Raw genomic sequence first — 24,105 nt, forward strand, 5'->3', positions numbered from 1 at the left:
GTGTGTGTGTTTCTGTATGTATGATTGAATTACACTAGTAATATATGAACCCTTGCTGAGCATTGCTTCAGATGACAGCTATGAAGCACTATTCATTGGAAGTAGCTGCTACCTGCTGGAGTTAAGTTGAGTTGAGTTGAAATGAATTGAAATTGATCAAAACTTTGCTATCGTCTAGTAGAGATCCGTAAATTGTAGAGGTGGGTGTACTATTCGGTTCCACAATGGTACATACGTTTTTTCCTATGCATACAACGCAAAACTTTAACTCTAAAATTGCTATTCTAGTACAGGATTTGGTCAGGACTTCCAATTTTCTCCAATGCTATAGCAACAGATTTTTGCATGTTTTGTTCATCCCTCTACAGCTGGTCTAAATTGTTTATTTAGAAACGTAATAACTGTATTAATTTATGTACAATATCCAGGATATCTGCAGTTGGCAACGCATGCATTACTCTTCACGTTTGTGCAAACTACGGCAGCAAGATTGGATACTCCCAATTTCAAGTTAGAGTCACTTGAATAACTGTCGTTTCTGTTGTTTCTGATCAAAAATTAATGTCTTTCTGGCTAAATTCCCTCATGCCGAACTGCACCTAGTGATTGGCTGTCCGCACAATTGTCTTTCGTTGCCGTATGCGACACCAAAGAGAATAATGCGTGGTGAATAATCACCACTTGCATACCATACATTCCTAAAGCGTGACACCCACATATATAGTCATTTTTGACATAGATAGCCAGTCAGCCAGCCAGCCAAAGATTTGGTGGCATCTAAACCCCATTAGTACATTGCTTCTCGCAAGTCACGTGACTTCTTCAAAGTCCCAGTCCTATGACTCGTAGCTTTCAATTAATAATTATGGCATGGGTGTGTCACACTCATGTTTGTGTGTGCAAAGAATTCGCTAACAAACATGCACCTCACCTGCTTCTCTTGCACGCTTCTCAACAGCTCCTGAGCGACCAATGTTTTCACTTCCTGCCAAGTCAACCAAGTTCAACTTGCCAGTCTTCAACAATTCCTCGCCATCAACCGAGTTCTCTTTCATGTGAAGTGTTATTCCAAACACAGTGTGTGATCGACTGGAATGAGCATTCATCAATGTGGCAGCTGTTATTCTCTTCTGAGTTCCCTCTTGCAGTATGCGATAAACTTCCTCCTTGGAATGTACAGTCACTTCCTCCAAACCTTGAACCACCACAGATCCCTTTACCCCAGAATAGTTATCATACACCTACATAAGTCAAGCACACAGCAAATGTGAGATAAAACCAACCTTTCTAACAGGGTCTTCAAATAATCGTAAACGACTGTTGTCATCATTGGAACTCAATAGATCAAACAACTCCTCATTGTAAAGTTCCAGAAATGAAACACGGACACTGTACTCAATGCTCTAATCAAGAAATAGTAAGAGCAAAATTGCAACAAACAAAATACCACAATACCTGGTCATTAAGTTTAAGGAAGAAATGTTGAAGTGTTCGTGGAATGATACCAGTTAGTGGATCATCCTCCCAGCTGGAACAATTTGATGATCTTTCCCCTTCCATAGTGTAAGTTTTGCCTGTGCCTGTTTGTCCATATCTGAAATAGAGAAAACAATTTCAGTTACACTATAATTTTGTCCTATACCCTATATCTGAAACAAAACCCAAGTAGGGTCCACCAATATCTGAATCTGTGTCTACACCCTTGACTCCACAGCCATGAGCCTTCTAAAGACCACTTACTAGTTATCGTATGGGCACGTCGAGGATATCGTTGTTATTACCCGAGGGGAGTGGCAGCTAATTCCAAGATAATTACCAAGGCAAAGCCGAGGTATTTATCGAGGTATTAGCTGCCACTCTCCCGAGGCGTAATAACAATGATATCCTCGACGTGCCCATACAATAAGTAATTTGTATCATGCAAGGCCATTGGTTGGTTTAAATTCCCGTTCATTTTGAGCGTTCAAAGTAGAGTTGTGCGTATGTAAATCTTACTTCTTATTTGGCGTTCAACGGTGACGGTTGACTTAACCTAAGTCTAAGTGCATTTACCGTTTAGTAGCTCATTAGAGGCATATCAAATCATCTGCGTGTTACTGAAGCCAGCTGTGTTGTGCTGTTGATCATAGCAATGGGAGGGTATACGCGTTTCCCTTGACAGCGGGAGGGTATCAGCGCATTCCAGGGTACAAACGACTGTACCCGCTGTATCGACCAATCAGGGTTGTCAAAAACCACGTGACATGATACAAAATAGGATTGTAGCAAAGTATTTATTTATTTTAATTATAATTAGGCCATGCAAACTTTTATCTGTGTTATTCGTCCTGGTGAAACGAGAAAACCTATGTGGGCACGCAGAAGAATAAAAATCACTCCCCAAAAACCCACATAGCTGCACATAAAAGTAGATCATGCATGTGCTCATGAAGTTGCTCACAGGAGTTCACATGATGCCAAAACTACATGAATTGTTTATACTACATATAAATTCTAACGAGCTATATTAACTAGAACACAATTCTAACACTAATAAAGAACACTAATTAAGTGTCATATTTAATAAAAATCAATAACAGAATCACGTATCCATGTGTCTCCTCTTCTTCCCTCTAGATAAGTGGATCATTGATTTGTCGATGGAAGTTTCATTGAGTGTATGCATGGTTTTCCCTGCGTTTGGCAAGTTCAGTCACAGAACTACAAGGACATAAAGATGAAAGAAAATGCTTGATCGAGACTACGGTGCAGCAGTGCAACAAAAGCAAAACGTCGTCGTCCATGTCTGTCGTGAGTACATTGTACACACGTGGCTACTTTGCAGCGCCAGACAACCGTTGCAGTGTTTTCTTTGTGCGATGGACACTCGTCAGACACAATACTGTGAATGGTACAGTGCCAGTGTCGCCGCTGACGCTCGTGTGAGCGTCCTTGTCAGTGCCAGCGTCGTACTGTGAACCGGGATTTACTTCTCAAAATGAGATGCCCGCCACGCTTTGGGATTGACCTCCACGCCATGTGAACAAACATTCCAGTTGAAATTAGTGGATGTGTACAAGGATAGGAAACACAAATTTGCACTACTCATTGTTCAGTTTGACCTATTACAGAGAGTGCTAATTATGGCCTTAGCAGATGTGCTATTTACTGTGCTACTTACTGTAATCTTGTTTCAGTGTTGTGTGCTCTATCTAACAGATCTTATTACAAAGCATGATGACTTACATGGGAAAGCATATAATTGAATGAGGATGTGGCATTTCTATATAAACATACTTGTCCCTTACAAAATATTGATATTTGAACAGCTAATTCTTTTTCCCCAAAGATCATTTTAAAAACAGCCAAGCTATTCTGACTAGGTTGATTATTAATAAGAAGAGGAAGTCGCAAAAAACTCACCAGGGCTACGTATTCGACAAACCATAGCCACGTCAAAATCCACTCCTGACAAAAGACCACGCCCCTTTTAGGAAGCCCTGCCCTGCCCTACAGCCACACTTTGCTGAAAACCTGGCTAACACCCTGATACTTCTACTGTACATTTCATGATCGTGAAACGACGACTATCTACAGTACCGGCAATAAGTAAGCTGACAGCGATACGCATACAATACGATACAAAAAAGATACGATACGATAGGATACCATACGATACGATAAAAGATACCATGTACGATATAATAAGATAAAAGATGATACCATACAATTAAGATAAGATACCATACCATATGATATATGATAAGCAATACGATATACGATACGCTATGGTATGATACGCAATACAATATGCTACGATACGATACGCTATGATACGCAATACGATACGATACACATAGGATAAAAATGTTAGGCTACTTATTGCAGGTACTGTATACCAGGCTTAGGTACGTAAAAATTATTAGGAAGTTTGCATGTTTACTTCCATGACAGGGTTCAACAAATACATATTGGCTAGCTAGTGTCCGGTGTTTCAGTAGGTAAACAGTCAGAAAATTCCATTGCGATGTGTTATTCACCAATGCAAGATGCCACCTACAGTACTGGCAATAAGTAACCTAACATTTTTATCGTATGCGTATCGTATCGTATTGCGTATGTATCGCGTATGTATGGTAGCATATCGTATCGTAGCGTATCGTAGCGTATCGTATTGTGTCGTAGCGTATGGTATCGTATCATTGGGTATTGTATCATAGCGTATCGTATATTGTATTGCGTATCATATATCGTACCGATTGGTATCTCATCTTAATTGTATCGTATATCATATTGCATATCGTATATCATATGGATGGTATCTTATCTTAATTGTATGGTATCATCTTTTATCTTATCCTATGGTACATGGTATCTTTTAGTGTATCGTATGGTATCCTATCGTATCATATCATATCGTATCGTATCGCTGTCAGCTTACTTATTGCCGGTACTGTACGAATAGCATACAACTAGATTTAGCCATGTGACTGACTACTTTGTTAAATAGAAGTGCCTTCATTTGGAAGTTGTGGCTGAAGAAACTTGCTGAAAATAAAGGTTGCACTGGTCTGCAGAGTTACTGGCCAAGCCCATATCACATGCTTTTAATGCTTCCGCGTCAATCTCATCACGCACACTCATCTATCAACTACAGTACCGGCAATAAGTAAGCTGACAGCAATACGATACGATACGATACGATACCATAGGATAGGATATCATACGATACCATAAAAGATACCATGTAGGATAGGATAAGATAAAAGATGATACCATACAATTAAGATAAGATACCATCCATAGGACATACGATACGCAATATGATATATGATACAATTAAGATAAGATACCAGATGGTACAATATATGATACGCAATACGATACGATACGATAGGATACGATACAATACGCATACGATAAAAATATTAGGTTACTTATTGCCGGTACTGTAGTTCAGGATACTTTCCATGTGGTTCTCAGCGCATATGCGTCTAGAGAGTAGATAACACAATAGTCGTAGTATTACAGCTAAACCTGCCACATTGGCACCTTCCCTTGAATACAAGCCGCCCTCGTTTAGAGGCCACAGTTGCTTGCAAAAATAGAGGCCACGGCTGCTATTAAAAAATGTGGTATGCTATTTTACCGGCAGTCTCCGCTGATTGAACCAGTGGCATAGGAAGATGTTCACAAGCGGGGGTGGAGGGGGGTGTACTGTGGATGTCATCATGAGTAAGCAAAACTACCTCGCTTGCCAGGCCATAAACAGATTTGTAAAAGTCACTGGCACAGAAAATTTCATTTCCTACACTGACCAAGTGGGGTTGATCCCCATCCCCTGCTTCCTATGCTGGTGTGAACGATATCATTGCCGAGCATAGCAAGGCTTCTAATCCGGGTCGCACAACAGAAAGGGGAGTGGTCCTATATATATATATATATGTATATGTATATATATATATATATATATATATATATATATATATATATATATATATTGACCATTGAAAATCCTCTCACGTAGTGGTTATGCCTACTAACCTCAATCTTTTAGGTTGTGCTAATGAGATGACCCAGAGCCACCAGAGCCAAAACAAAACATTAATGTGGAAAAACATCTGAGTGCAAATGTAGATTAGGCGTCTCTGTTTGCTCTGACTTTGGATACTGTAATAAAAATGAATAGAAACACACTAGCGTACTTACAGGTCAGTCGCTTCGTCCCACAAACAAACACTGTCATGGACAATGCATGTTCCCCTTCGTATATTCCCATCGAGCTCCAAATTTCTGTTGAAGTGGTTTTGCAACAACACCCGCACACTGAAAAGTTCAAGCTGTCAGACTGCAGAACCACTATGCAGAAACACAGTGGAACAAGGGAAATGTTACAAGTCAGGTACCTTCGCTGTCAGACTCCTGGTTGTTGGTGGGAAAACATACAGGTGCAAATGTAGACCATAGAAGTTGTTTCTATGTGCTAAACCCATAAAACAAAGAAATAAAGACCATGTACAGGCCGGACGCCTGATGGCTGAACTCTTGTAGCACAACTACCAAACAAAGAGAGGTGCAGCCTCATGGTCATCAGGTTCGTCTAATAAATACGGTCGCACGTCGAACGCCTACTATACCCTTAGGCCGCATATCCGGGCATCGGGTAATTAAAATTCGCGTGGCGGCAAAGACTGACTGTCAGGCCTCTATGAAGCGCTAACTATCAACTACGCTTGGCAATTATGATTAGACTATACACACGAAAGCTACAGTAGTGAACGCTTACGCAAAGACGGTGCAGCTGTATCCTTGCAGCACCTCGTCGACAATCGGCTCGACAACTGTCCGATAGACTTCTAGCTGAGTAGAGTCCGGACCAAAGACTTTGTCAAACGTAAATGTTTTGCAAGTCCCTTTGTCTGAGATTTCTTGCTTTACTCTGACTTCTCTTCTGTCCGTCAGACACTGAATTACAGAACCACTAGATTCCTTCGTCTCGTTTCGTTGCAATGGCCTAAAGCAAGCTGCAGACTTCGCATCTTCAAAATATTCTAACAACTACATGTTTTTACCTGCATCGGACAACTACTTGAATGTTTTTTTCCACTGAAGTTTTACCTCTCGGCATCGTAGTTAGACTCTAGTTCAACTGAACCGCTAGATGACGTTCGAACATAGCGGACCAATCAAACAACATTTATCGGATTATCCCGGATAACAATACCCTGGATAGATGTTTTTCTGTTTGTGTCGCAAGCTCTCGGGTTTGGCAGTCAACAGATCTGCAGCCAAACTAAGAAAGGATGCATACGATATATTCAAGAGCGGTGTAGCTGCTGTTTTACCTTCACCTTTGGTGCACAAAGCTTTGCAGGTGGATGGAAACCGTTTACAAGTTGCAGGACGTACTTACGATCTAAACCACAACGTGAAAATTGCTGCATTCGGAAAGGCAGTGCTTGGTATGATGACAGCGGCAGAAGAAGTGATAGGAGAGCACATTTGTTGTGGAATAGGCAGCGTTCCTGCAAATGTGAGGAAAGAGGATTTTTCGGGTCGCTGGCCCGCGAAGATCAAGTAAGAATGCAAAAACCTTCTAGCATGTATAATCAATGAACGACAAAACAGGTGCTGGACAGTATAATATCTTAATGTGTTTTGGTCACTGGGGATTCAGCCATGCATTCAATTTTTAGTAGTGCAGTTATATAGTAAAATAATTTTAATTATCTAATTAACAATAAAATGAAGTGAAGGAAAATGACTGTCGAAATACTATGGGACTTTGCCATACAGACGGACAAGAGTTTGGACCACATGACTCAAACATACCACGGTATCCAACTAGAAAGACAAGAAAACTGACAAATGTAGACATGCCTTGGGAATACAAAAGGCTTGAAGACCTGAAGGCAGCAGTTCAGATTGTCTACCAGTCGTGATTGCATGGGACTATACTGGAATAGTGGTCGACAAAAGACTTTCAGTAGATATGTTGCATGAATTCCAGGATTTAGGTTGATTGTCTACTGACTAGAACTATGCAAACTAATGCTATTTTAGGAACTTGTTATTAATGACCACGGTAGGTCAATTTTGAGTCATTTTAGAACTCCGCTGACTTTTTGCTGGAAACATATGAACAATTAATCTATGAAAATGAATAATGAAAAGAAAAATGATGATGACAATGATATGACGATGACGATGCATGATGATTATTATTCACATTATGTATTCAGTTTGCATAGCATACGTGTCATTGACAATGACAGATGCTACTACAAGCAGAATACATAATGCAAATAAGTCTGCCTGTTGAATAGAATATACAAAGGAGCAAGAGACAACTTACCAGATGAAATGGCTCTGTGTGCAGCAATGGATATTTTTGATCTTGCCTTGAATTCCACAGAAAATGACATTCTTTTAGTGTTGATGTCAGGTGGCGGTTCAGCTTTGTTGCCTTTGCCAACACCACCTCTCTGTCTTGAAGAAAAGCTCTTAGCCATCAAAATTTTGTCTCAAGCAGGTGCAACAATTCAACAGCTGAACACACTTCGTAAGCACTTGTCGATGGTTAAAGGAGGCCATTTAGCTTCTGTTGCATATCCAGCTCAGGTGCTTCTGTGATGTAAATGTTCAGTAGCAGTTTGAATTTTTGTTCTAGTTTTTTTAGTTTTTGCTGTCTTTGTCTCATAATTCCATGTTATTTTTCAGGTTATTTCATTAATTTTGTCCGATGTTGTGGGGGACTCACTAGACACAATTGCTTCTGGACCTACCTACCCAAATCAGAGCACTCCTCAAGACTGTCTTGATATTATATCATCTTTGGATGTTTGGCAGATGTTTCCAAAGTCAATTACACAATTTCTTGAGATAAAACGAAATGAATGTTACATAGAGCATACATTTGAACATGTTCACAATGTCCTTGTTGGTTCAAATCGCCTAGCATTGTTAGAATGTCAGAGAAAGGCTCTTCACCTTGGATATTATCCAGTCGTACTGTCATCTACTTTGGAAGGCGAAGCTCGCAATGTTGGCATGGTTTTTGCTACTCTTTGTGCATCTCTTCTTCATGGAGACTGGGAGAAAGTAGCTGTGTCAGCTGAGAGTTTGCACTGTGAACAAAACATATTGCTGGACCTTCGGCTAGGACATAAAAAACCATACTGTCTTATTGCAGGTGGTGAAACAACAGTGCATGTTCAAGGTTCTGGAGTAGGTGGTCGAAATCAGGAGCTTGCTTTAGCTGCTGCAATATCGTTACGAGAACTGTTGTCTGAAGATGAGTTCAATCGCTGTGTTTTTCTGAGTGCTGGTACAGATGGTCAGGATGGTCCAACGTCAGCTGCAGGGGCTTATGGTACTGCTGATGTTGTAGAAATCGCACAACGTGATGGTTTGAGCCCTCAACAGTTTTTGGAACAAAATGATTCGTTTTCATTTTACAGTACAGTCTGTCATGGAGAATACAGCCTCGTCACTGGCCATACAGGAACAAACACAATGGATATACAATTGGCGTTGGTCAACTGATACTAGTATTTTAGTAAATTAGACATTGATTTGAAAATATTTGACATTTATGGTACACTGTTTATTCATAGGTAGTTCAATCTTGTTGCATTTATTTTTGAATGCTGACAACATCCTGCTTTGTAATGACTACTGTTTCTGGATAGTAAGTCATAATTCTTTTTATTGGAACTAATTGTCTTACCTGTCTTGCTGTGGAATTAATTAACTTAAGATATGACTTAATTAAGGTAGTCTAGTGCAGTTTGGTTGCTTGAGTACACTGTACTTGATGTTAATGGTTATTCCTTGGGCTAGGATTGACATGCAGGGCAACTGGGCAGATAAAGTGACACATTCTTGAAAAATAATTTAGATGTGTATGTCCAGGGATAGATACTGCTCTCCACATATACAATTTCTTTTTGTGAATGGTAAAAGATCTTTTGGTTTGCTAATTTTTTCACAACAATGGTTTTATCCGTCTGAAATGAAGCAAGTTTCCACACATTCTTATATGCTACAGGTGATGTAGTGAAATAAAACCTGAGGTATTGGTGGTTTTAGACAGGTAGGTTGGCAGATTTTGGCAGCTTATGATATAATATATTTGATTCACACCAACATAATGGCGTAGTTCCCTCTATAGGGGCAATGAAAAATGAGAAGAAAAAATAAAGCGATCACAAATAGATTCACTTCGCCTCGATCATTCCCAGTCCACATACACACACACACACACACACACACACACACACACACACACACACACACACACACACACACACACACACACACACACAACAGTGGGCAAACAAATCACACATACTCCCACATAACATTACAGATGGCTAGTCTGTCCAAGATCAGTTTAGCATTATACCTCCAAAGACTAAAAGAAAGTTGTTGCAGTAAATACTGGATAGCTTTAGAGACCCGTTGTTGCTGTAGTTGAAACAGTTCTTCTTGCTATAATTTTTAAAATCTCTAAAGAACTAGGAGAACAAACTCCCAGTGTCTCTACAACTAGAGGATAGAAATCACATCCAGCTGTGTTAACTTCATCTTCATACTGTGCAATCTTCTCAGGAGTCTCCTCCAGCAGCTGCTGCTCCTGGTAGGGTGGCTGATTCTAGGAGATATGATGCCTGTAGGGAATTCCTGACGGTCACATCAAAGCAGCTCGGCCCTGCAGGAAGTCAGGATGAAACACATCCCCTGGTCTGGCATTGTTGTGGCTGTTGCACCCTTGCTCCTTCTTGCAGTCACGGTTGTCAACAACAACTGTGTTGAAAATGACGTCACAAAGTGTGTCATGCGTTCTATTTCTTAGAGAGCCATGACCACAACCCAAGACATGATCTCCATGTGGATCGATGACAGTACCACAAGGGCACCTAACGGATGAAGGAGGAGATCAGGAAACACAGGAATGCCAAGCCACATACGAAGAGCAACCATAAATTCCTGAGGAGACATGACCAGGCCTAATTTCTGATTAGGTATTGCCATAAGCCATGCCACAGAATGTCTGGCGGAGACTGAGTTGAGACATGCTTTATCTTGTAAGTTACTTTCAGCCTTGATTTTCCGTAGCAGTGGTGAGTCAAGAACGGCTTGGAATTCGCATTGTTTTTAGAAGCCTTGAAATCAATATCCTCATAGTTCACTTACGGGTTTGTAGTATAGGTTCGTTAACGCACGCAAGCATTATACGGGTGTGTGGATCGGGGACGTGTCACTATAGCCAAACCCACTCTACACTAGTTAATTAATATCACTTTGGTCTCGCGCAGCCAGCTCCTCCCCCTTTTGACTTCGCAAATGATGGTCTGGGACACATCTTTTTGATTTCAACTGCACTACTTTGTGTTGCGCGCTTCTGTATTCTAGGACGATCTGTTTGTCTTCGTGCAGTGGTCTAATGTAAGCTTATTTCTAGCCATCTCGTTACGTTATTCATACTATTGATATTGAGGTTGTTGCTGGCGTTCCTAATCTAGAGTGATATTGCTGGCGTTTCTAATCTAGACTGAGTTTATCGTTTTTTAAATGGAAGTTGAATGTTTTTGGAGGCGTGGTATGTTACACTGGACATTCGTGTGACTTGAGTTATATAGCTTATTAACTAGTTTTCTGCAACGCTAGTCTCGTTGAAAGCCATAAGAAGATCCTTCTTAGTAGACACTTAGCCATTGCTATTGCTGCTAGTATTTGCTTTGACTAGAGGAGCATAAGAATTATATAATAACGTGTACTAAATCATATATGGTCGATCATGCTAATAACTGAAGTGATGGAACGAGATAGTTAATAGTTCTGGAAAGCGATCAATGCAAGAAGCAATTTAGCTGGGAACAGTGACATTTGCTTGCAGCTCTGGTGCTGCTACTGCTGCTGCTGTTGCTGCTGCTGCTGCTCGTCTATAGGCATTTGTTCTAGGTAATGGTATAAATAATGTCACTATGGTGGTTTTATGGCCTCTGTAAAATGCGATTGGTTGCAAGATTTACATGTGCTACAATGTTTTTGCTAGTGAGGGTACCTGCTAGTTGACTGTGGAAATGAACAAGCTTTCTCAAAATCATGCAGTGTTTGCCCGTGCTGACTGGAAAGCAGTTGATGCTGACTTGGAATACAGAATTGATCAGCTACGAAAAGAAATCATGAACAAAGACACTGAAATTTTTCAACTGATGAAACAGAGAGAAGAACTAGACCTTCAATTCTCATGTGCTTTTAAAGAAAAGGAAGAGCTTTTGAACCAAAGAAATACAGAAAGCCATTTGTTAAAAAGTGTCGGTGATGAATTGGCATCAATCTCAAGTCAGCTGGATGCTTCAAATGAGGTAATGGAAATAGAACAAGATGGAATTAAACGAGAAGTTGATGGACTGAGGGAAGATCTGGCCAAGTATAAGTCAGAGTTATCACGCAGACAGCGAGCAGTTGAGATAATGAATGCTCAAACTCAGCACTATCGAAATGAAAATGATCGGTTGGATGGCCTTCAAACAGAAATGGAAGACAAGTGTCGACAATTGCAGCAAAAGGTGAAGGACAGTGAGAAGGTATTAGGAGTTCCAATTAAAGCTATACAAAGGACTAAAATTGAACTAGGCAAAGGTGCATATGGAGGTAGGTGTAGGTGTGGTTGTACTGTAGTTTTCTGCATTTATTTAGTGTACTGGTAATTGAAGCTGAGTTACAGTGTTGCTTCTACAGCTATGAGCAAGCGAGCCTTCTGAAAACCACAACAGAATTTTCACGAAGAATTACAAAATTTAAAATACTATTTCCTTTAATTAATTAACCCTTGCAGTGTACTCGCTGGTACACTAGAGAGCACAGCCAGATGTACTAAAAATTGATCTAAAATTGTACAAAGCAACTATCATTTCACTTGACTGCAGACTTTTTAAGTATTCTGCAGTGGTCCAATATGAGAGTTATCACATATGGGACATAAATATCACAATGTTATAGTCCTCGCATAAGTCACAAAGTGATGATTTCACGTTAGAAGTTGCAGACAGGTACTTTCTGGCAAGTGCAAATGATGATCAGTGTCAGAGTACAATACATAAATAAGTGGAAAATGTGGACAAGAAACACATTTTCTGTTTAACATATTATAACTTTACGCTTTTCTCAAATTCTTAGAAATTATTGTAAGGCACTGATTTTGTTTCAAACATGTAGTACTACTATTTATTTGAACTTTTTTTGAAAAATTCTCTTTGATGTAGTGTCCAGCCCTCACCATAAAATTTCACTGCAATATAGATATACTATTTACAACTCGCTTTCTCTACAGTTATGGGTTTGTTTAGGTGATAAATATGGTAACCTGGTGTTGTATAAATTTATAAACTATTAAATTTGTATGAAGAGGGCGGGTATCTACTGGATGCGGCTGCAAAACAGGTATATAACATGAATATATTCAGTAAAAGGTCCGACTGAACTGGCTTCACAGAAATTTGGCAATTAATTCTATTTGTGGAATATGACAAGACGGTTGGATTCAGTGAGGTAGATTCGAAGGCTAAATCTTATGCAGCTATTACTTTGTATGGTTAGTTAATTATCAAGTTGATCAAACTATTGGCTATAACTTGCTTGCTGAAAGCAAGCAAGTTGTCAATATCTATCCTTTATGCTTCAATGGGTACAATTGGCAATTGCATATTTTTGTTTAGCGATGTTGTGTTGCAAGTACTGTATTTTCTGTCGTTGAACTCGGGATTTTGTTCTGCTAGTACAGCAGGGCTTCTAGAGTCTGAACTGCTTTGTCTAAGATGCATTAGAACTGTGCTCAACTATACACTACTTACTTAATATGCCATGGTGCGCATGTGCAGCAAAAGCATGCAGTAGTTACTTCGTGTGTTGTTATTGTTGTGTCTACTTGAAAGATGGATCTTAATGACAAGAAGACTCTTTAGGTAAGAAGCGATGTTTTTGGATATGCAAGCTAAAGCTTCGTACTTGTTTTGTGGGTGATTTCTCGGTGTCCCCCCGCTTGCAGCCAGTTAATCGTGCATCAAAGCACCAAAGCAGTGTATCTGGTGTCACAAATGATACCACCTGACCCTCCATATTTTCGTAGACTCGACGGGCTGAGCAGCCCCGAGTAGAGCTCGTGCAACCGATTCGGTTCGCGCACACCACTGGTCATATTCACGGCGCTACGACCAATATTAAAATTGTTCTATCGAAGTTGGAGAGGTGGTCGAAACTTGGTAGCCGAAACGTGAAAACGAGGTCACGAAACAGATTTTTGCACTCTAGCTATTAGATTAGTAGTATTCTTTCAGATTCTAAGACTCTATCAACCACAATACTCGTTTTCATCTACGGCTATATCCCGAAAATGGGAGACATGCCCCTAGCATCACACATCGCTAAGAAGGTGCCGGTCTCCTGAACGAACTAGACGGTCAACGAGAGCGAGTGCCACACAGATGGATGCAGTTCAGGCAAAGGAGTGCAGCGACCCATACCCACCAGGTTTCAAGGTGCTTTCGCAGCGTGTGGAGAAATTTAGTGGTCGTAATGGAGAAAATAATTTGATGTTTGGCTGTTGGATTTTGTGTCAATTCAAGTTGACCAATGAACAAGAAGCTTCTAGGCCTCAAAGATCGAGTTCCAAGTTTTCGTGTTACAGGTGTGGAGAAATAGGACATTTAGCACGAGACTGTCATGCTGAAAGAAACGAGAGCAAGGGCAGTGCGCCTAGCTTTGGAAAGAAGGCAAGTGCCCGTCAAGTATATTCTAAGACACGGGAGCCATCTGCTAGTGAGGAAGTTGAAGCCAACAAACTGTTGTGCGAATTACATTCTTCTGACTCAGGAGAAGTTCGCGAGATTCGGGTGATTGACAAGGGGAGCAAACAACGCTTGGCAAATGTCTAAATACAGGGTGTGGCACTGGAGCACACATAACCATCATGAGATGTAAGCTGTTCTGATAGGTGGCAGCTGTTGCTCACTTGTGGAAGAAAGATTTTAGAAAAGCGGACAAGATACCCCGTACTTACAATCGCCAAACCTTCCAGCTAGATGGCGGAATGGATCTGGATGTGAGTTTTGGGGCAGGACAATGCGCACACCAGTTTGCTTGAAAGCTGATGCTCGTGATTCGCTGTTGGTGTCGGAAGAGGTTTGCCGACAATTGGGTAATTGTTACCTACCATCACGAGGTGGAAGTTGGAGAACATCTGGGGAGAACGACCAAGCCAAAATGCAATGGAACAGGCGCTTGTTCCTGTTGTTTGTGTTTGCCTGATAGGGTCAGTAAGCATACCGGCTGGTTACAGCACAGTGGTCCACGTTCTGCTTGACAAGCAGTGTGAGACTTGCGCGACGTGGGTACTGGAACAAGCTCCCGTGTGCACAGAACGACTGGCTTGCGACCTGATGATGCAGTGCTACAGCTCTCAGACGAAGGGTTGGTCTTTGTGCGGGTATCTAGCCCTTATGGTTTCGGGGGAGGTGTTGCCAGATGGAATGGTGCTCAGTAAGGCGGTGGAAGCAACCGTGATCTCCCTGCGGAGGTTGACGCCTGTAGACTATTGCGCGTACGTGAGAGGACTAAGCTCCGAGAGAAGGACAAACGACCGACGAAGAAGGCAAAGCTCCTGGAAACCCTGAACAACCTGACTTCCCGAACGAGAAAAAAGGGAGCTATTAGATTTCCATGCAGATCTACATAAGGCCTTCAGCTTGGAAGGCGAACGGGGAGAGACAAATCTTATCCAGCTAGAAATTAGAGCGGGCGATTCGTCTTCCATTAGACAACAGCTACGACGGATGCCTTATGCAGCAAGAAAAGAGGTGGCCAGGCAATTGAAGAAAATGCAAGAAGACGGAGTCATACAGTGATCCAAATCACCGCCCAGTGGTCCTAGTACAACAGAAGGACGGCTCTTGTCGCTTTTGCGTGGATTATAGGATGCTGAATTCTGTCACAAAGGCAGATGCATATCCGCTGCCTTGTGTCGACGACCTTCTCGACCAGCTGGCAAAGTCAAAGTACTTTACGACTCTCGACTTGGCATCTGGGTTTTGGCAGATTCGGGTACACCAGGACTCGCAAGAGAAGACCGCGTTTGTAAGGCCACAAGGCCTTTTTGAGTTTAGGGTCATGGCCTTTGGGCTGACGAATGCGCCAAGCATTTTCCAACGCTTTATGCAGCAGGTGTTGAGAGGCCTCAACCGAGCAGACGGTCCGAGTTTTGTTTCTGCATATCTAGACGACATTCTCGTGTACTCCTCATCTCTAGAGGAGCACCTGGACCATCTACGCCAGATCATAAACCGATTGCGAGAGGTCGGTCTAAAGTTGAAGCCAACGAAATGCCATTCCTCTCGAAAACAAGTGAACTACTTGGTCATGTAATTACAGCTAGCAGGCCTGAAGCCTAATTCCAGTCTTGTCAACTCAATCCTGGAGTTTCCAGTTTCTCGATCAGTTCAGGATCTCCGACGTTTCCTAGGTCTTGCGTCCTATTATAGAAGGTTCATTCGTTCCTTTGTCAAGATAGCACAGCCACTTTACGAGTTAACTCGAAAGGACACTGACTTTTGTTGGTCTGAAAGGTGCAAGTCTGCTTTCGAGGACCTGAAGAATAATAGGCTTGCCTGCCCTCCCGTTCTGGCGTACTTCTCGTTTGACCTAGACTTTGCAGTGGAAACTGACTCTTCTATCCAGAGCCTTGGCGCTGTGTTCAGAAACAAGCTGATGGAAAGCTGCACCGCATAGCCTTTGCCAGTCGCGGTCTCTCTCGATCCGAGAAAAACTATGGAATCACAGAACTTGAAACGGTAGCTGTCGTCTGGGCCATGTCGCATTTCCACTACTCTCTGTACGTCTATAGCGTGGTAATATATATGAATCACACAGCTGTAAGAGCTATCTCGGAGACCTCAAGCTCTTCAGGTAAACACGCCAGGTGGTGCAACAAAGTCTTTGCGAGCCGGTGAAGGATGTTCGAATCGTCTACCGAGATTGTAAAGACAATGTGTGCGCTGATGCGCTGTTACGTAGCTCTCAAGACCTCCGGTCAAGGAGAGAAGGTAGCGAGGATGACAGTAGAGTAACAGTGGTTTCGGAATTACCTGCCCCTGCTTCCGACGATATACTAACCTTACTGCAGAGCTCGGGCAAAGAGCGTGGTCTCGTCTGATTTCTCAGTGCAACAAAGTAAGGACCCAGAGACGAGGCGAATAACTACATATCTAGAAGAAGGATTGTTGCCTGATAATCTCCAGCTGGCTCGAAGAACTGCCACTGAGGCTATGTCTTTCTGCTTAATCGACAAAATCCTTTACTACATCGACCTTAGCCAACCTAATGTAAAGCGTACAGTCGTACGTCTCCATATGAGAGAAACTGTGCTGGCTGACACACATGGTGGCGTCATGGCCGGCTATTTCTCTGGCCCATGAACATATAGAGCCCTGATAAGGCACTGGTGGTGGCCGCGGGAGTACCTAGACACCACTGAGTTCTGCAAGCACTTCCCGTCATTTTTTACAGTAGCTGGTACTTGCCTGAAGAACAAACCGCCTTTGGTTCCAATTCCAGTACAACGTCCCTTCCATCTGGTCGGTGTTAACATAATGGACTTACCCACGACTGCCCGGGGAAACAAACATGTCGTCGTGTTTCAAGACTTTCACTAAGTGGGCTCATGTCTTTCCAGTATCTGACCAAAAGACCATACGGATAGCTAGACTGTTGGCGGAAGAGTTTGTTCCGTTTTTAGAATACCGGAGTCTTTGTTATCAGACCGAGGCGCCAATCTGCTGTCTCACTTGATGCTCGACGTGTGGAATGAAGAAGTTCAATACCACCACATACCATCCTCAGTGCGTCGGTATGGTTGAACGATTTAACAGGACCTTAAAGGCTACGCTGCGCAATCATGCTGCTCAGTTTGGGCTTCAATGGGATGACTACCTACCCAGCCTATTGTGGCTTATCGTAGCTCTCCACATGAGTCAACGGGTGAGAAACCATCATACTTATTGTTCGGCATGGATTGTCATTCTCCTACTGAGGCAGCACTGTTACCAACCTTCTCTGTAGAGTCGACCAATGTTTCTGATTATAGCTCTTGTATCAGTGGGCTTAACAACGTTGAGTAAGTCGTACCTACGGCGAAAGGTATAATCGCTGAATGCATTAATATATTTTATTGCTCCAAGAATGGAAGATGCCCCAGCTAAATGTTAACTAAAATTGCCATATCAACTGACCCTTCTTTACTACATCAACAAAAATGCTAATACCAAGCTGATGCTTCAACCCCAAATTGATGGTGTTGGGTAAACTGATAAACTCTATAGAGCAGCTCATCCTGTCCATGGGAAATGCACGGAAGACCGCGACCGAGTGCATCCGGAGAGCTCAGAAGAGGTACAAGTATCAATATGGCAAGAAGGCCACGCCCAACTCCTGCCTGATACGGGAATGGGTACCGATCAAGTTTCCCCAGGATGAAACGGGTGAGCAGCGGAAATTATCCAGGCCTTGGCGTGGTCAATACCGTATTTTAGAAATCAGCGGAACGGATATCACTGCTTTGAAAGTCTACTTTCCGGACGAGGGCCAAATTCAGGTACAGCAGTCAAGCATGTGTAAGTGTCCGGTAGGATTCTCCGCGGGGTACTACTGGTACGGCAGAAAGCGGGCTTGCCTTGGTGGCCCCCAAATGAGTTCAGGGTATATTGGTTTATTGTAGTGGCAATGACACCGCAGAGGACCACGGTGTTGCCAAGGGCGCTATGGCACGCCAACAGTCTACACAAACGGATCAGTTCGGTAGCTGCAGCTCTGAGGATGCTCCGTCACAAGCGGATGACTTCCTGGAGCAGACTTGCGTACCAGGACAGACGGCTCATCAGCAGAAGAGTCATTCGTATGAGCTCAGGAAAAGCAGCGTGTTACCTAGAAACGGATACTAGAGCACAAGCTTGGGACAAGCTTCTCTTGAGGCGACGAGTAATGTAACAGCCCGTTGCGTTGAAGTTGTGTTGTGTTTACTAGCAGTAGAAGAGTGGGGGTTACGGGTGCGCATGCGTGATATAGAGGAGAGGCGCGAAGTTGTTTTAACAAGGCTAAGAACGTTGACGAGCTCTGAGAACGTTCCGCGCGTTACATATGCAAGTCGTCAGACAAATCCAGCTGAAGGGTAATATGCTCCAAGGGAGTTATAGATTGCAACTCTTGTTTATGTAGTAGAGCACTTTGAGGTTTATAAGTTGGGAACTCCAGGCACTACCCTGATCACCAGGCACTTGCCTCGGCTATTCTTACACACTTTGAGAGTCAGACAAGAGGGCTTTTAGCACGCTGGTATTTGAAGCTTTCAAGATTTTTGCCCAAGTTACGTTTGCAGTATAAGCCAGGCCATACAAACACTGGCTGATGCTTTATCACGATTTTCCAGCGAGGGTGGAGAAGTGCTCTTCATTTGTGAAGTTTACAAGAGTGATACAGTGCTGGAGAGTGTGCAAGAGCAACAGGGGATGACGACATAAACCAACTGCTACCCTATCTGGATTGTAAGGAGCTCCCTATTGACTCACGTAATAGGGACAGATTACTTAGTCGAGCACATAAAGATAGTATCTTTTCACTTTCCAGCTAAGAAGCTGCTATCAACGCTTAGTTTGATGTGGTACTGGCCTGGCATGAGAGCAGATGTGTGTCGCAAGTGTGTGAGAGGTGTATAATCTGTGCAAGAGCAAGGAAGAACCCACCACTGAAAAGCATTTCTGTTGGTGGGCCAATTGAGTGTATTGGCATGGACTTTAAGCAGATGGATGTGAGTCGTCATGGAAATTGTTATGCCTTGGTATTTCAAAATTATTTGTTGAAATGGCCGAAGGCGTATCCAGTGCTTGATAGGACAGTGCAGGCAGTAGCTCGTTGCCTAGCTGAATTTGTATGGAGGCATGGTGTCCCGGCCAAGATTATTCATGATCGTGCAGCAGAGCTTTCAGATGTATTTGAAGGAACTGCACAGATACCCTATAGGAATTAAACAGTGACCAACATCAGATGGGCATCCTCAAACTGATTGACTCATAGAAAGACTGAATCGAACGTTAAAGCAGATGCTATCCAAGGTAATCTGTAAAGGAGACAAGACTTGGACGAGTTACTAGGTCCTATTGTTTCGCATATCGGACAGCTCCACAAACATCTACCGGGGAGACACCATTCATACTAGTATATAGAAGAGACTCCAGAGTTCCAACAAGTCTGGAGTTCGATCACCCCCGTTCTATTTCTGCAATGGTAGCCACAGATTATGGCAAAGAATTGTGGAAGGAATAGTCCGTGGGCCAAGTCCAGAATTGTGACTTTACCTTGCACCCCATTGCAAACCATTTTCTTTCCGGCCTATTCTATGTAATTGTTTGTGGTGATTACGAAACAGATGTTTTTATTAGCATCAGAGTGTCCAAAGTTTACTAAAACAGCGTTTTCTTAAATTAAAAATGTTGCCATAGTAACCAATATGTAAAATTAGAAAGAGAAGTCGGATTTGCTATCAAAAACTTTTAGGTATTCTTAATTAAAGCAAAAATCAGATGTATTTAACGGAGCTCAATGTATCATTTAACACACGCACGCACGCCCTGTAGGATATATTGACTTGCCAATGCGTAGCTGGGAGAGTTGTGTATACCGGCATTTGTAACTAGCCGCCAGCGTTGGTAACTAGCCAGAGAAGGAGGAACCAAACATAACAGTGGCGACGAGGATGGTGCTATTTGGCAGTATTGAAGGGTACATCCAGCAACCGATTGCATAATATGTGGAAAGGCTGGACCAGTTTTTCGCCGCAAATGATGTACTGATGGGGGAGACTTGACATTTAGACAGAAATCAAAGCAGCGAGGTATTTTCTTGTCTTCAATAGGCACAGAAACGTATGCACTGCTAAAAGACTTAGTACAGCACAGTGCCAGCTATTGTAAGCAACAAGGTAAACGAACAGATGAAAGAAGCGGTGAAGCAGCATCTCAGGCTGGCCTAGGAGGATAATAGCCGAAAGGTTTTGTTTCCACACCCATGAACAATGTCCGAACGAGACAGCGATACAATTCGCTGCGGCACTGCATAACTTTACAAAGTGTTCGACCACGTACCGATTTCCAGGAATCTTCCTTCAGGAGTTACAGAAGCATCGTTTGTATGCGTTTTGTGGCACAGCGACATAAAAGAAATTACTGACGGAAGAAGAGTTCACATATGAACAAGCAGTCAAGATAGTGGCGAGTCACGAAAGGGCTGAAACGGAGGCTGCAACTTCACGGGAATCTGCATCAGCAATCCCGGTAAGCATGGATGCCATGCCATGCAAAAAAGAAGATTAAGTCAACTTCTGACAAAAAACATGTCATCACTGTTGATGGAAGGGCCGTGAACTGCAACAGTGCAGACTTAGGGAATACGTTGATTTGAATGACAATGCTTATGCGACATTGCAACTGCATGTTCAGCCAAAAGGAGAATTCGGAAGGGCCAAATCAAACTTCTGTGCGTGCAAATTGAGCGCATCAAGTAGTGGAGAACTCAGAGGATGAAGAGGTTCTATACCAAGTGCAAGTGATTACAACTGCAAGCAAGAAACTGTTAATGCACAGGGTAGACAGCAGCAACATCACGGATACGTCATGTGATTTGGAGGAGACTTGTCACGTACCCATGGTAGGACTATAGGGAAGAAAAACAGACAGAGACAAGGTGAACCAAGGACCTACCTATTATGGTGAGTGTGCAGATGGAAGGGCAAACCGCAAACATGGAATTGGATGCCGACTCAGAGAGAACGTTGTGTCAGCCAGAAGGTTTTTCTCAATGGGAAACAGAAACAGAATCCCCATTCCGAAGACAAAGTAAAACTATGTACATTCACAGGAAGACAGATTGAGATGGTCGTAGAAGTCATAGTGAACGTAGAGCACAATCTGCTAAACTACCATTAGTACTACATATAGTACAGGGCAAAGTCGCCCTAAGGTTGTTAGGGAAAGACTAGTTAGAATACATACAGTTGGATTGGAATATAATCAAGCAGGTTCATCAAGCGAGGGACTGCAGGATATGTTAGGTCGACACGCAGAGTTGTTCGCATTTGGAGTAGGCACCATCAAAAATCAAAAGATCAATTAAGTGCAAGCCAAGTTTCAAATATCTCAAGGGACCACGCCAAATTATGTTTGTAGAAGTATATGGCTGATACCCTACGCTCTGAAGGCGATTGTAGAGGCCAAATTGGATAGAATGGAGTCAAAGAGAACAATAGAGAAAGTCAAATTTTCAAACTGGGGTACACCCCTAGTATTTAGTTCGAAGAGTGACAGCAACGTCCACCTATGTGGCGACTGAAAACAACTGTTAATCTTAATTGGAGGTCAATCAGTACCCACTTCTTATCGTATAATAGCTGTTTGAACAAGCTGGGTGGAAGTGCAAAGTTTACAAGACTAGACATGGCAAACTCTTACTATCAGGTACGATTCGATATAAGGCTGGTACTCAATATGCGACGGAGAGCTATTCGTCACGATCCGTCAAACCACATCAAAGGCGCCGCTCAAGACAGGCGACAGACGGATGGCTTGACGGAGCGTTGATGGACGGATAGAATCGATTCTATTTTCCGGCTCCGTGGGAAGTTGACGTACCGCAACAGGAATTAATTTGTACTGTACCCAATCAGCGAAGCGCAAAACGAGGATCGCAACGGAATGTACACGTATTGTGAACACGACGGAGAGCTGTCCGTCACGATCACTGTTCGTGACGTCTCCGTAGCATATTGTGAACCAGCCTTTAGCCTCCAGAGTCACAGTGACATTGCATACGCATTGGAGGATTGTTAAACGGTATCGGAGATTGCTTATGAATCATGTCAGCACCCGCGATGTATCAGCAAATCATGGAATAGTCTTGTGTAGCCAGACCTTCAAGCGCCGCGCCATACTTTCAGGGAGAAAAGGGTCTGACGAAGTTGCTTTGATGTCACTGTGTGGCTGCGTTACCGATAACTGGTCAACAAAAAATACCAGATTTGATTCCCTAAAAACCAAATTGGTATGCCACGCCAATCAATCTTATCTTACTTTTTCGTCTGTCAACGTAGGCGATTGCTGTCCTCTCATTTTGCGACAAAAACTGAATGCATACGCAATGCAATGCTTTCCATCCAAGCGACCGTAGCTAGTGCAGAGAACGGCACTTATTTGGAAAGACTTGCAACAGACATTAGAAAATCAACATAGTTGAGTAGTTCTTTCATCGCTGACAACAATCGGCTACGTTGACAAACAGAGGATAAAAGTAAGATAGGACTGATTGGTGTATGTGACATACTGATCTGGTCTTAAGAGATCACATCCGGTATTTAGTTCACCCATTATGATTGAAGCGGCAACACAGCAACGTCAAAGGAACTTTACCAGACCCTTTCTTGCCAGAAGGTATAACGAGGCAAGAGAGACTCTGGCTACGCGAGACTAATCATGAAACAAACCTTCCTTGGAATTGATAACACAATAGTCTACTTGCATGATATATTGATCACTAGATGAAACATAGATGAGTATCTGCCAATTGACTGAAGTGTTAACAAAAACTACAGACCCTAAGGCTGAGATTGAGGAGAGAAATGTTAATTTCTAGTGGATGAAGTGGTCTATCTCGGCTTATGCAGTAAAAAACATATGTTATATCATGTACTGGAGAAACAGTAGAAGCTACAAAGATGGCACCTGAACCCAAAATAGATCACAGCTAAGGTCATTTTTAGGATTAATTAACTAACTACAATCAAAAGTTTGTTGCTGATTATCGACTTTACTAGTGCCTTTAAATAAGATGCTTCGTCAAGATCATCCAGGGCAGTGGTTCTCAGATCCCAGTAAGAGCTCAGAATGCGTGAAATTTGAGAAGGTAAAGGGAAGATGTCAAACACTCCTTGTTTGGACTCAAAGCTCATCTGGTTTTGTTTCTAACAAAAGATGCGTCCCCGTACAGAGTGGGTGTTGTAGTAATGCAGAGATACCCAATGGAAGTGGACGACTGATAACATACCGGTATGCTTCTCGGGCACTCTCAGAGACTGAAAAAAAGAAATACTCGCAATTGGATAGAAAGGCATTGCCATTGATTTCAGACTGCAGAAGTCCCATTTGTTTCTGTAAGGCCACAAATTTGTACTGGCAGCGGATCATCAATCACTTGTAATGATATATTGGGTCTTCAAACGGCGTTCTAGTACTAGTGGCTGCTCGTTACAGCAATGACATGTCATTTTGGCAGTTTTACGTATCTAATACAGATGATCAAGTGACAATGTCTGTGCAGGCACAATGTCGAGGTTACCTATGGCTTTACTTCCAGAGTCTTTGCTGTTAGGTGAAGAGGCGACAAAACATTAGTTTAGAGTAGATAAAATGTGGAGCCTGCCAATTGCGGAAGAGCGGCTTGCTAAAGGACACAATGAGACAAAATATATTGCCAATATTTTAATCTATGCCTTGGATGGATGGCCACCGCAAACATTGGAGGAAGACG

At 42.5% G+C, this 24,105-nt stretch overlaps 3 protein-coding genes and 1 long non-coding RNA gene across 4 annotated transcripts in view; 2 read left to right on the forward strand and 2 right to left on the reverse strand.

The window, feature by feature from the left end:
* Nucleotides 1–6,657, reverse strand: part of LOC134177037 (kinesin-like protein KIF11) — a 29,616-nt gene extending 22,959 nt beyond the window's left edge. Inside the window, exons 1-5 of the mRNA XM_062643738.1 lie at nucleotides 6,552–6,657; nucleotides 6,266–6,493; nucleotides 1,456–1,594; nucleotides 1,284–1,403; nucleotides 927–1,214 (exon numbers count right to left, since the gene is read on the reverse strand). Coding sequence (XP_062499722.1) covers nucleotides 927–1,214; nucleotides 1,284–1,403; nucleotides 1,456–1,594; nucleotides 6,266–6,493; nucleotides 6,552–6,607 — 831 coding nt within the window. The 5' untranslated portion in view covers nucleotides 6,608–6,657. The remainder of the gene's footprint in view (nucleotides 1–926; nucleotides 1,215–1,283; nucleotides 1,404–1,455; nucleotides 1,595–6,265; nucleotides 6,494–6,551) is intronic.
* LOC134176734 (uncharacterized) lies at nucleotides 5,766–6,080 on the reverse strand. The gene is made up of 3 exons (XR_009969349.1): nucleotides 6,040–6,080; nucleotides 5,886–5,962; nucleotides 5,766–5,805 (listed from the first exon to the last, which is right to left on the reverse strand). It is a non-coding gene; the product is annotated as an uncharacterized LOC134176734 (long non-coding RNA).
* Nucleotides 6,658–6,722: 65 nt separating the features above from the next.
* Nucleotides 6,723–9,181, forward strand: LOC134176817 (glycerate kinase-like). Its single transcript, XM_062643476.1, has 3 exons — nucleotides 6,723–7,056; nucleotides 7,806–8,100; nucleotides 8,200–9,181. Exons 1-3 carry the CDS (start codon nucleotides 6,944–6,946, stop codon nucleotides 9,022–9,024), a joined length of 1,233 nt encoding a protein of 410 aa, XP_062499460.1. The 5' UTR covers nucleotides 6,723–6,943; the 3' UTR covers nucleotides 9,025–9,181.
* A 1,687-nt stretch (nucleotides 9,182–10,868) lies between these two features.
* On the forward strand, nucleotides 10,869–12,197 carry LOC134177038 (uncharacterized). The gene is made up of 3 exons (XM_062643739.1): nucleotides 10,869–10,929; nucleotides 11,540–12,141; nucleotides 12,187–12,197. The coding sequence occupies exons 2-3, from the start codon at nucleotides 11,568–11,570 to the stop codon at nucleotides 12,195–12,197; spliced, it is 585 nt and encodes a 194-aa protein (XP_062499723.1). The 5' UTR covers nucleotides 10,869–10,929; nucleotides 11,540–11,567.
* The last annotated feature ends 11,908 nt before the right edge of the window (nucleotides 12,198–24,105 follow it).

Source organism: Corticium candelabrum, chromosome 3 (genome assembly GCF_963422355.1).
Source record: "Corticium candelabrum chromosome 3, ooCorCand1.1, whole genome shotgun sequence".
NCBI lineage: Eukaryota > Metazoa > Porifera > Homoscleromorpha > Homosclerophorida > Plakinidae > Corticium > Corticium candelabrum.

Excerpts from the sequence above, each read along its gene's own strand:
- LOC134176817 (XM_062643476.1), top strand. The coding sequence starts at position 6,944 with ATGATGACAGCGGCAGAAGAAGTGATAGGAGAGCACATTTGTTGTGGA. Across the intron at positions 7,057-7,805 it reads CGCTGGCCCGCGAAGATCAA|AATATACAAAGGAGCAAGAG; the intron begins GTAAGAATGCAA and ends CCTGTTGAATAG. Across the intron at positions 8,101-8,199 it reads CTGTTGCATATCCAGCTCAG|GTTATTTCATTAATTTTGTC; the intron begins GTGCTTCTGTGA and ends GTTATTTTTCAG.
- LOC134177038 (XM_062643739.1), top strand. The coding sequence starts at position 11,568 with ATGAACAAGCTTTCTCAAAATCATGCAGTGTTTGCCCGTGCTGACTGG.